Below are 12,901 nucleotides of genomic sequence, written 5' to 3' on the forward strand. Positions count from 1 at the left end.
CCTAAAACCAGCACTGTGCGAAAACAGGTGGCTTTATAACATGAAAAACGCGCCTTGTATTTACTTTTTATAATTATATGACCATTTTCAGAATTGTGCACTATTATAATGATAATCCTAAAATCCCGGAATGACTCATTTAGATAAATATCTATAGACTTGTGTATATGTTTTTATAGTTTTCCTTTTTTCTTTATAATTTGCTTTTTTATGTATAATGACACTTATTTTATCTTGCACTCTTTAGTAGGAGCTGCTGCAACTAAAAGCTATTTCCCCATTTGGAATCAATAAAGTAATTCTGATTCTGAGAAAGAACAGTCCGCCGGCGTTTGTATACTGTTTATACACGCGTGTCCCTCTTCTGGAAGAGAATACTTCTTAAATCTAGAAGATAATTTGAAATAGAAGCAAAACTGATGATGAATTAAGGAGCATTTTATTTATAACACATATCGCAGATGTAGGTCCTCTTCATCGGACCCTCTGCCGGAGTATATTTGTCCCCCCCAGCTTCCCGCAGCATCCGAGGAGATAAAACGTCCCTCCATGTTGCCATGGAAATGGCTGGAAACACCGAGGTAACCGCATCCGGACACGCTGCCGGGATTATAATCCGCCATCGCACCGCACGGCGGTAGGCGGGCCCCGGTGCCACACGGCCTCCCGTCCCGAACCAGCACGGGCACCGCCACCCTCCTCGGCGCGGACGGGAACCCCGCCATCTCCAGGGACCGGTCCTGTTTCTGCCGCTTGAATTTGTACCTCCGGTTCTGGAACCAGATTTTAATCTGCGTGGATGTGAGTTTGATGACCGGGGCGAGCTGCTCCCGCTCCGGGGCCGAAAGGTACCGCTGCTGCCGGAAGCGCCGCTCCAGCTCGGACACCTGCGAGCGGGAGAAGAGGACGCGCGGCTTCCGGCGCCCGGTAAGAAGGTGGCGGTCAGGGGAGGAGCCGTCACTCCCTGCAAACCATGAAGGAAAAACTTTTTTAAATGAAAAAAAAAAAAAAATAGAAAATAAGAATTCTATTGATAGCACAGTATTAGTTTATAGTCAACAGTTTAACTTGGAATACGTTTAAACTGCCTTTAGTTAAAGCACTGACTGCAGGCTTTTATTTTTTTCAACGTTTTCTAATTTATTCAGCTAAAATCAAACTGCATGTATATTTGACTTAGAATTATGAAGGCATTTAAAAAAAAAACATTCCACGGAAATCCAGAGTTTACTGTGATCGTTTTTTCACTGTCTGGTCTGAACAGCAGGTTTGATAGGAAGCACATTTCCTCAGATTTTATAAGAATAAGAATAAGAATAAGAATAAGAATAAGAATAAGAATAAGAATAAGAATAAGAATAAGAATAAGAATAAGAATAAGAATAAGAATAAGAATAAGAATAAGAATAAGAACAAGAATAAGAATAACAAACAATAACAATAACAATAAGAACAACTTTATTTATCCCGGAGAAAATTGTTGAGCCAGAGTTTCAAGTAAAACAACAATAATAAATAATAGTAGGAAATTGTATAAACAGGATAAAAAAAGGGGGGGGGGAATAAGAAATACAAATAAAACTATAAAGTGTCAAAGTAACAAGTAAAGGCTATAAAGTGTTTTAAGGTCTTAAGTACAGAGATTTTGAGATTCCCTGCTGCTGAAGGGAGAGGAATTAAAAAGTTATGAATGGGTTTTTACTAATACGTGGGCTTATCGTATTTATTTATTTATTAACTTTATTAATATGGACGAAACTCTGGTCGATTTTCCCTTCTTTTATTTCAAATATCACCCACACCCATACAGGCTGGAATTAAAATCCTCAGCCAACATAACCTCGCATATACACCATCTAAAACAATTTAGATCCATTGCTGCACATATCTTGCATCGAGAAAATCGATTTATAGCCTATATTTATAAAAGTTACTTTCCTTGCCTAAAGAATAAGAGGAAAGTGTAAATAAACTAATTGGATATGGTAAAATTGACGAAACCTGTAATTCAAGTGTATGGGCGAATATACAATCTAAAAATGAGCTGGAAGATACCAGGCTCTGAATGAATTGTACTTTATTTATTTATCTTCTTCTGATGTTGTTGTTTTTTTTTTATTATTATTATTTTTTTTTTTTATTTTTATTCTAAATAACACCAATGGCCGAGGCTGTGCCCCCCCCCCCCCCCCCCCCCCCGCCCCGCACACACACACACACTCAGGTACATAAACACACCGCCTTCATCCTTATCCTCATCATTATCAGTGCGAAGGCCAGAACTGCTTTGACATGACATTTCCTCACCCTTTTCATGTGCCTCGTCTTCCTCCGCCGTCTGAGAGCCGCGCTTCTTCTCAGCCCCGGGGACGCAGGCCTCTGCCCGCCAGTCACGCAAGCCGTCTGTCCGGAACGCGTCGTGCGTGTGATGCGCGTGATGCAAATGCATGAGAACAAGTGGGCTAGACGTCAACAAGTCACTGTCAAAGTCATGCTGCTGCTCAAGCCGCAGAATATCCTTGACTGAGAAGGGTGTGTTGCTGGAGGAGATGGGATTCATCCCACGTGTCAGGCGGCTCTGCGTGACTGTGCGTGATTCCACGATGCTGCTGCAGCAAAGATCCCGTGGGGCTTTATATGCATCCCACCCCAACCCCCCCAAAAAGAGAATTCTGACTGACAACCAGCCTGCAGCACCTCTTCCTCTCACCTTACACTCGGACACCCATCATCACATCCACCCTTCAAGGTTTCTGGAGTGGGGGCGGCGTGGTGTGTGTGTGTGTGTGTGTGTGTGTGTTTTGGGGGGAACGGGGGGTTATTAGAACCCCCCGTATGAGAACATGTTGGACAAAAACAGGATGCGCCGAGACGCAAAAAGTGAAACCCTCGATCCACAAATTGTAAATAAACCAGTCGACTGGTGGTCAGAGGTTGGAGAGAAGATGGGCGGGGGATTGAGAACTGATGTTGAACAGCTTCTTAACCTCAACATTGTTGTTCAGACTCATTATTGGTGTTTCCCAGGACACAACAAACAGTAACTTTACACCTGCTGTTGTGGACGCGGCGCCAGCCCGCGACGCATGACTGAGGAGGAGACTGAGGGGGTTTTGGGGGGTTTGGGAGGGGGGGGGGGGGCGGCCCTTCCATGACATCGCTGATGGATCCTTTGTTTTGGAAAGCTGGAGCCCCCGAAATGCAAGTCTTTTACTAGTAATTCAGTTAAGAGATTACACATTTGACTGAGTTAAAGAAGATGTTTTGTCCAAGAGGATTGAAGCTGTGCATTTTGGGGCTCAGCACATAAACAGAACCCCCTCATCTCTCAACGCCAACTTTTATCTAGCTTTAGTTGCGCCTTCGGAAGGCCATCAGACCACAGAGAAGAAACAATGTTACTTGTGATGCTCGGGTAATCCAGTTTTTTAACCCTAGAAACGTTAAGATAAGTAACACCATCACTGACGTTGAGTATATTTTACCCAATACAGTATCCTGGATGAAATACAGTTTTCATCAATTTATAGATGGGTCGATGGGAGGAGGGAAACAAACATATAATTAATAACATCGGTGAGCAGCCTGAAGCTACCCAAGGACCCATAGAAGTCAGACAAGGGCAACACAATGAAAATCACATGACGAGAATTGTATGGGTGAAAATCACCCAACGTTAGTGTTCTAGGGTTAAAAATATTCAAACAAAAAAAATGTTGTGTAAATGTTACCAAACTCTTCAGTATAATTTCATGAAACATTTTACTTTTGAACATGTTGTCTCCTGCTAATGTAGGAAACTGGAGAAGAGGAATATGTTGACTCAAATCTGATCCAAGCTGTTTGTCTCTGTTGGTTTACATTTGTTCTGATATCTAACCTCTAATTCCACAACCTTCTTTGATGTGATGCAACACCGGCAGTCACTCAAATCGATGTGGTGTTTTCAATGGAATCTTGATTATTTTAATTCAGTGATGGAAAATTGAACTACATGCCGTTCATAAGAGGTCAGAACTTAGACTCTTTTGTCAGCAGCGCCCCTATCTGGGGCCATCAGGGCAGATTAAACATTTTCTCTGGACAAGTCAGCTTTACCTCGTCAGTTGTTTGCACGACATCTCAAGCAAAGACGCTTATATCTCAGAAGCATTTAACCACTGACTGCAGTGCTGGGGGGCTACTGCTGCCACTTTTACACTCATACCACCCCCGCCCCCCAAAAAACTTAGCAAGCGACTCATAGACCTGACGAAACCTTCATTCATTTAATTTATCACTTAATTCAGATCATGATACATCCCTGTTGGCAACTTTGACATGTCTATGAAATCAAAGAAAAACTCTCATATATGTAACCCCTACAGTCTAATTTGAAGCAGGCAAATCAGGGGGGGAGATAGTATCCCCGGCAACAAGAAGAATCACCCGTCAGACAATCAGAGGGAAGACTGTAATTTTTAAACGGTAATTTTGGTTCTAAGTGATTTTAAACCCGTGATTCCCCAAACATCACTACTTTGACCTCAGAGCTTCTGTGGTTTAAGCTGAACCCACTTGAAGTGTACGACTATGAACACCAGGAGCCCTCATTTCCTAACTTTATCCAAAAAGTCCAAGGATTTTTCCATCTGCAGTTGAGCTTAGAGTAAGAGGCTACGATTTCAGTCAAAAATGTAGATTCATCTGATTTTCTTGAGCATAAAAGAAAAGCAGTGTTATATAACCATGAAAAACTTGGATCATAAAAGTGCCAGTTAAGGAAAAAGGTCTTTTGCTTTACTACAGAAATACATTACTGATGGATTTTTTTTAAAAGGTAACTTAAATTGTTACATTGGACTGTTAGGGGCACTTCTATTGTAATAATGATTCATTATGACGATATTAGTAATGATAAAACGCTCAGACAAAAACTTGTTCAAGTTGAATTTCTTAGTTCACCGAAAATAAGATTAGCCACATAGTATAAACAATGCAGTATTATTAAAGGAAAACCTAATCATTCATTCTCTATAACGCTTATCCTGCGCTCAGGGTCTTTGGGGTGCTGGAGCCTATATCTGCTGTCATTGGTTGACAGCCGGGGTTCGGCCACAGAGACGCATTCAGAACTAAACAACAATTCACTCTATCATTCAACCATCTTGGCAGTTGGAGTCTCCAATCGACCTGCTGCATGTTTTTGTACTGTGGGAGGAAACCAGAGTACCCGGACAAAACCCACATGAGATTATGCCCCTGGTTGGAATTGAGTCAGGGACCTTCTTGGCAGAAGCGCGAAGCACTGCATCACCTTGACCCCCTTATCAAGGAATTGTTACTGTATAAATGGTCACATCCTGTTCAGCAGTGTTCATTTTGAAACTGCAATCAATGGATGCAAGGTTTTATGCAAGACAATGTGTATAAAGTCAACCTTACTACAGTAACTATGTATAGAGTTCAAACAAAATAAGAACTTTGAGGTTCATTTTTATTTTTTTTGTTTGAAGTCTAAATCTTATCCTGCAATCCAAAATCAAGTAGAAAACATGAGAATAGAGCTACTGATTTATCCCTTTTAGTTGATACCAGCCACCCTTTAGATTAATGGTATGTAAGTTAAGCAAAAATTGAGAAGTCTGTGATGGTATTCATTGATTTGATATCTTAAGATTTTTCGCTCAATTCCATTGTCTTTTTTTCATCGTAAGGTGTAGTTTTTTGTGCATGGCTTTTGTTTTTTGACAACACGCCCACATTGCTGTTTATTTTTGCATATCAATATTTTATTTTCCTACTACATAAAACAGTTTGAATTGCATACATACAAAATTGTGCTCTACAAAAGTGAAAGTTTAAATTGCACCTTTATTTGAAATGAAAGGTATTTAGGTTTCCCTAGAAGAGAAAAAAAATTAATTAAGATGTTTTTTCCTGTTTCAGCTTTGTTGAAATGAAATAAAAATCCAATTATTTAATGCAACTTTGATATCCAGATAACCAAACTGAGATCGTACACACTGCTGATCAGATGTACTGTGTGTATGAATGTATGTATGCATGCATGCACAGGCACAGGATCTACATGTTTATTGTAACAAATACACGTACATGCAGACACACACATGAACACTTCATATACATATGTATATGTTCATGTGCATATATATATATATATATATATGTGTGTGTGTGTTTGTATTTGTTTGTGTTCTTAACAACCTGTATCCACTTATTTGTTGATTGAGATTGACAGAGATCACACCTTTGGTGACAAACCATGAAACCTGATCATCAAAAGCAGAGATGAAAAGACTGTTGGAAGTCATCTTTGAATGGTTTGACATTGTGGTATTTTCAAGGTGTCCAATTTGATGAGTAAATTGCTTAACTGCAGCAGGAGTGTCATCTGAATGCTTCGAGCAATCCTTGGCTGAATTTCTGCAACTCCTACTCATTCAATTGGAGGCTTTCCTTTTCCACCATATGTCCCTTCACTGTAACATAAGCCGAAAGTACAGTTTTACCAGAAAATACCCCCAATTCATCATACAGATAAATAGAAGGCTGATGGCACCTGAAATAAGAGACAGTTTTAGCTTTTCTGCGTGAAATCGAAGAAGGCGTCCTGTCTTGAATGTGTTGTAGACTATACTTTCCTGACTGTTGAGGGACACTGACTCCTCTATTAAGGAGAATGAACTTTCAGTTACTGACACATTCACTTGTCACAGGAAACATTATACTTTCCTTGCAGTCACTCATGTGGTTAATAAACATAGAGAAACACAACACAATATCAGCAGGTGTCCAAGATCAAAAAAAAAAGAAAAAACCTAACCAAAACTCCTAATACTATTGACCTCTGACCTTTAACGGGCAGTTTTACAGACCCAAGTTCAGACCCATTTTCTTTGTTGCTGTGTAAAAGGTTTACAACCCACAAGAACAATCTTTACTTTCAGAATAGCAATTTTGCCCTGGAATAGATGCACTTGAACATAAATATCATTTAGTTCCAATAAATCTTTGAACACATAAGCACTTGTCAGTAGGTGGTGTTTGGTGAAGGAGGCCCATGCTTTGAAATATAACTACTTGAAAAAATGCTTCAAATATCTAAGTACTTTAACAGAGTCTCTTTTACAGTTATTCAGTGATTTATGTAGGACCAGGAGATATGAGCGTGAAACATATGTTTTTACCACTTGGGAAACAACAGAGATATAACAAACAGTATCACTTATTTAGATTGAACAATGATATCAATATTTCATTCAGTTTATTTTATCCATGTTTTGTTCGCAATGTTTTTCTATCAAGCAGAGATGGTCCTAACCCAACCCGCAAAATGAATTTTGAAACAATCCAAACAAAATGACCAAAGGACAAATTAAAACAATTTGTTAATTTAACACGGTTGTAAGTTGTAAATAATTGTTTTCTTGTGGGGACAAAATCATTAACTTGTTCTTGCAAAGGAATAATCAGAAAAGAGTGTTTAATATACTGACAATATAATCTCATGTGCACCTTTTCCTTGCTGGACAGTGAACTTGTGCAAACATGAGGGTATAATGACAAGACACTGAAGCCATCATGTGATCAAACAATGCTCATAAAACCTGCTTCTGACACCATCTAAAGATTATGACAGCTGAAAATTTCAAAGTCATCCAGTATTCACTGGTTTACCTGTGGATTTATAGAAAATTTCACAGACGCATCTCTATTTAATGTTCTCCTTTCAGTCACTAGATGTCTCTGCTGCTCTTTACTTTTTTCTAAAGACAGACAAGAAGAATTCATCTACACTTGTATCCATAGGAATTTATATGTCACAGCATGCACAATGTCCTTCACAACTGCACACACACACACACACACACACACACACACACACACACACACACACACACACACACACACACATCTTTACATAATTCTTTGCATTTAACCCATCATGGATGAAACATGAGCAGCTGGCTGTCATACATCAGCTCCAGGAGGGAAGTTAGGAGTTCAATGTCTTGCTCAAGAACATTTCCACACACTAGGAGGAGTGGGGAATGGAACCAGGAATGTTTGGTTCCAAAGACAATTCCTCTACCTCCTGCACCGCACCCCTACTTATGAATTTATGCATATTACATGCAAGCACACATATATGCATAATACATGCAAGCATACATACACACCACTATGTGCACAAACTACTACATTTGAAAGCATTCAGGGCCATTTTAACTCCCCTGTTGTTGTGACTGAATATTAAGCTCAGATATTGCCATCAGTTTGATTAGTTAAGATACTTAGTGCAAAAAATTTATACTCAATTGCAGTCATGTCACATACATATAAGCGATCAACCTATTATTAGGGCTGCAAAAGTCTTAGAGTAAGGGTTGAACAAATACCAGGACCATAACATGCAAATAGCAATGAATAGAAATACTTGTTTCATTTCCTGTCCCTTCCGTTCTAGCTCTTTCTTCAGTAATATTTGGTCTAATTTTCTTGCCATCCATTGGTATTTCCCCACGGAAATGAAGGGATAGTGATAGCTGGTAAGACTGGAGGGGATCTAATCTTTCATTGCTCTCAGTCATATTCAATTTCACTGCACATCTAATTTGTCACACTCCTGATGAATATGCCACAAGTTTCATGGAAAAGAGAGGGACATAATTAATATGTAACACACTGGGGGAGGGCAGAGACAATTTGCAGTACCACACTAACTGCAGTGCATTGTTCACTTGAGCCCCATCAAATTGCAATAGCTGTTAGCACTGTGGAGTCACTGTTTTCTTCCTTAGAGATTGATCAAGTGTTACTAGCAGTTAATGTTTTTCATCTCCCCATCTTCTAAAAGCAATAGAAGGATTAGTCTATAAGCTGGGTTTGCTCTTTCCATCATCGTGCTGCAAAAATGAGAGCGCTGTGCTTGCAGTATGTGCTTGTCCATGCACAAAACACGCAGTCATTGCTGATATATGAATGTCTGATCCTTGCAGCCAGGTGTGTTTGCGCCGAAGCTTTATCCAACATCACCGTGAAGCTTAAGTTTTCCCATTGTTGTATCTGACAGCACAAATGGAGAAGTTGTTCAATTTCAGCTTTAAAAGCAGCATGATTGAATTAAAAAAAGAAAAACACAAGCAGATGGTATGAATTGCATCTGCATAATGATGTTCCACTTCGTCGTTATTCATTTATTCCTCTGGTTGTGACTCTCAGGGTGGTGATACACTCGGCAGGAGTCCAAGCAACAGGCAACAGTGAATAGGCAGGGTCACAAAATCAGTTCAAATTTTTCCTGGCAACGAGAGAGTTCTGTGTGTTGAAAGCAGTAATTCCATCCCAATTGCTTGTAAAAGTTGCCCATAATGTAGCTGCAGCTTTGTAACAGGCCACAAAGATGCAGTGAGAGACAAAATTCTAAAATGTCAAAACAGAGATAATTTCTGAATCGTCTCAATGTGTCAGAACCCGCAAATTAATTGATGAGTGAAGAATGATGTCTCTTTAAAGTTGGAGATGATAGAATTTGTGTGTGTGGAGCTGCAGCATCACCTATCCATGAGACTTGAGAGCTGCTGATGAGAAAGCCCTTCAGGACTCATCTCTAAATAGGCATGAAATTATATCTGCCTCTGACTGAGATTAGCATCCAAGGAACCTCTTGCGTTCTGCTCCCACTTTTCCTCAGGCCCTCAAACCAAACAGGCACTTTGCAGCTTCAGCTCGTTTGTGCTCAAGTTTAAGAAAGTTCATTTTCAGTAGAAATTTCCTTGTGGGTCCTGCTGGTTTGTCACACATACAGCGCTCTGAGAGGAAGCTGCCAAACATAGCATTGAAATATGCTGTCTCTAACACAGCAGCTTCATTATCATTCATCTAAAAGTGGTCTAAAGTGAAATCACAATCTTTCTTTCTGGAAAAGTGATGACTCATACGCAGTAAGAGCAGAGTAAATGGTCTCCACTTAGACAGCGCTTTCATCACCTTGCGGTTTCAAAGCTCTTTACACTGGATCGCATTCACCCATTCACACACACACACACTTACACACACACACACACACATACACACACACACAAGGAATGGCAACAGAGCTGCTACAGTATATAAGGCGCTAACCAGATCATTGGGAGCAACTAGGTTTCGGTGTCTTGCCCAAGGACGCTTCGCCATGCAGTCAGGATGAGGTGGGAATTTAACTGGCAACCTTTCAACTAGAGGGACACCCAAAGGTGCCCAGCTGCCAAAAAGGAAAAGTATTTGCAAATTTAGTGCAAATTCATTCAATGTGATTAAGACGGCCTTGTCTACATGCTCTTTATTTCCGAGAATAGTTGGTGAATTTTGTCAATGATTAAGACCTAGGTACTCATTACTATTACTATTACTATTACTATTACTATTACTATTACTATTACTATTACTATTACTATATAGTAGTAGTAGTAGGAGTAGTAATAATAATAATACCAATGAGAATAATAATAATAATAACGACAGCTTGGATAGGCTCTCGTCACCAGAAGTACAGGATAAGGGGTATGGATAGTTAATAGAAGGATGAATAATGATGATAATAATAATAATAATAATAACAACAACAACAACAACAACAACAATAATAATAATAATAATAATAATAATAATAATAATTTAACAGTGAACAGCTGTGTGTCTCTCTATGCTCATGTGGACAATGTTTACATTTTGAAGAAACTTAGACATTAAAAATGATCATAAAAATCTATTTGGAAATTGATTGGGAGTCAGCGATGTTATTTCGCTCCAGTGTTATTTTTTCTCCAGCGTCTTAAGTGTCCTGAGACTTATTGTATTTCCTGTATGACGCAAGAGAAGTCAGCATCACAATACTCTAAATGAATGAAGAAAAAAATACTGATGGTGGCTTTTTGAATTATGAGCATAATGAGGGGTAGTATATAAACAAAAGTAGAGGTCATGAAGTGAACCCTGTGAAAGTCTGTATTTCTATTGTATCCTCACCACAGAGCCCCTATGAAGGACATTTAACAGTCTTAGTGAAGTGATGGTTTATGCAGAGGGACTTAATCCACACAAAATGCTCAACATTATTACGGTGGGCTTATTTTGAACTAATTAAGAGAAGTTTAAAGGAATCCCAACAGCAGAAATCCCTGTAATTTATCATTTGGTAATATAGCTTTTTAATGAGGGGAAAATTCCACAGAGGTGGAAGAATAGGGTGGTTTCAGAGCATATCAGATAGGATTTTGTCTAGAGTTTGTCTGATCTCATGAGACTCCATATGTATTCAATTACTGAATTATCTAAGTTTCTATGCTTTGGAAAATCTTAAACCTTTCTGGACGAGGAGTGGATTTTTCAGTACCATGAATATTTAAATGGCAATTTTTGAGCAAGTTGTTTCCTTAAAGATGAACTCTTTACACACACACACACACACACACACACACACACAAACTTTATTTTAGGGGGTTGGTAAATGCATATATAGATAGCCATCAAAAGGCTGGATCTTATGTAAGTCATTGAAGTGATAAAAAACAGTGACATTTCCTGAGATGAACTTCAGCTCCTTTCAAAGATGGAATAAGTGAAAAGGCTCAGGGATGATGATTTATATAAAATGACTGCCGTAAAATTTCTATAGTAAAGATAGCTTGGCACGTACAGTATTGTATCCAAATCCAAGTTACCTATCTAGTGAATGAGTCAAAAGCAATCTGTTGAACTAGCATTGTCTGGCTACAAACCTTGATTTTCCAAAAGCAAGGAAGTCCTGCACATAGTTTCTGAAGAGTATTGTGCTGAAGCTGTCAAAAACTTGGCCATGGCACCGGTTAAACTACACATGGAAAGAGCGTATAATGGTGTACTTGAATATTTTTCATGAAGTTATCTCTCAGCCATCACCACAATTCTGTTTTGCAGTGTTTTATATCCCACAGACTGATTCGCTGATTGATTTGTCTATCATGCTGACAGGAGATGGGCATTTGCAAGAAAGATGTGGGCTCAGACAGGTTTTTGCAGGATTTAGCCCCACCAAATCTAGGAGCAGAGCCCATCTGAGTCTCGAACCATGCTCACAGTTTGTTGGATACAGCGTTTCAGTTTGACTCTGGCTTTTAAACCTGCCAACATTGAGTGAGTCCAGGCATGTTACATATACCCATTGCAATGTTGTTCATTCAGTTACAGTGAAGATGCCCTAAGAAATCACTTGTAATTTGTTTTGAGGTTGATTTACGGGATTATCAGTGGTGATTGATTCAGGACTGGGAAAAAATATGGAAAAAGTATTTCTGAAGTCTCCCACAGAATAGTTGTTGGGCACAGTCTCAAGTACTTCTTTGACTGGAATGGGTGGCCCAGGAACTCAATGATAGTTGCATTAGATTTCAAGAATCACAGACTTTTAAACTTTTAAGTTTTTCTCAAATCATTTATCTTTTCTGATTTTAAGTCTGTTTAAACTTAAAGTGGGGTGCGTAATCCAGTTTTTGTATACAGTGTTTTGTCCAAGTTTTTCAATAGATCACATTGTCCTTTTTATTTCATTTATTTTGATTATGCACATTTCAAATTCTTTAAATTCCCAATTTAATTCTTATTTTATTTTCTTTTTATTGTGGCAAAGGTTGTGTTCTGGTTATGTCCTCTGTGGTAATTGTGTTGCAGCAAACACTGGCTGAAGTGTAACACTTGCTAAGTTGAAGATTATAGTATCTCATAAACTGTGTTCATCTGTTGTGTTACTGACTGTAGAAACTGAAAAGGCCCTTGATTTTAATTAAGTGTAAAGCGTGACTTTTAAGTGGGGTTGTAATTCAGGGGATTACTAAAGAAAAGCCTTTCTCAGTCAAACAACAGGACATTTAAAATAGAA

General features: G+C 39.0%; 1 protein-coding gene across 1 annotated transcript; it reads right to left on the minus strand.

Annotated features, from left to right (window-relative positions):
- Positions 1–443: 443 nt before the first annotated feature.
- Positions 444–2,560, minus strand: nkx2.7 (NK2 transcription factor related 7). Its single transcript, XM_086174398.1, has 2 exons — positions 2,239–2,560; positions 444–964 (listed from the first exon to the last, which is right to left on the minus strand). Exons 1-2 carry the CDS (start codon positions 2,558–2,560, stop codon positions 444–446), a joined length of 843 nt encoding a protein of 280 aa, XP_086030524.1.
- Positions 2,561–12,901: the final 10,341 nt, after the last annotated feature.

This window comes from Fistularia commersonii, chromosome 26 (assembly GCF_037954325.1).
Source record: "Fistularia commersonii isolate RoL2024-O1a breed Wild chromosome 26, RoL_Fcom_v1.0, whole genome shotgun sequence".
Lineage (NCBI taxonomy): Eukaryota > Metazoa > Chordata > Actinopteri > Syngnathiformes > Fistulariidae > Fistularia > Fistularia commersonii.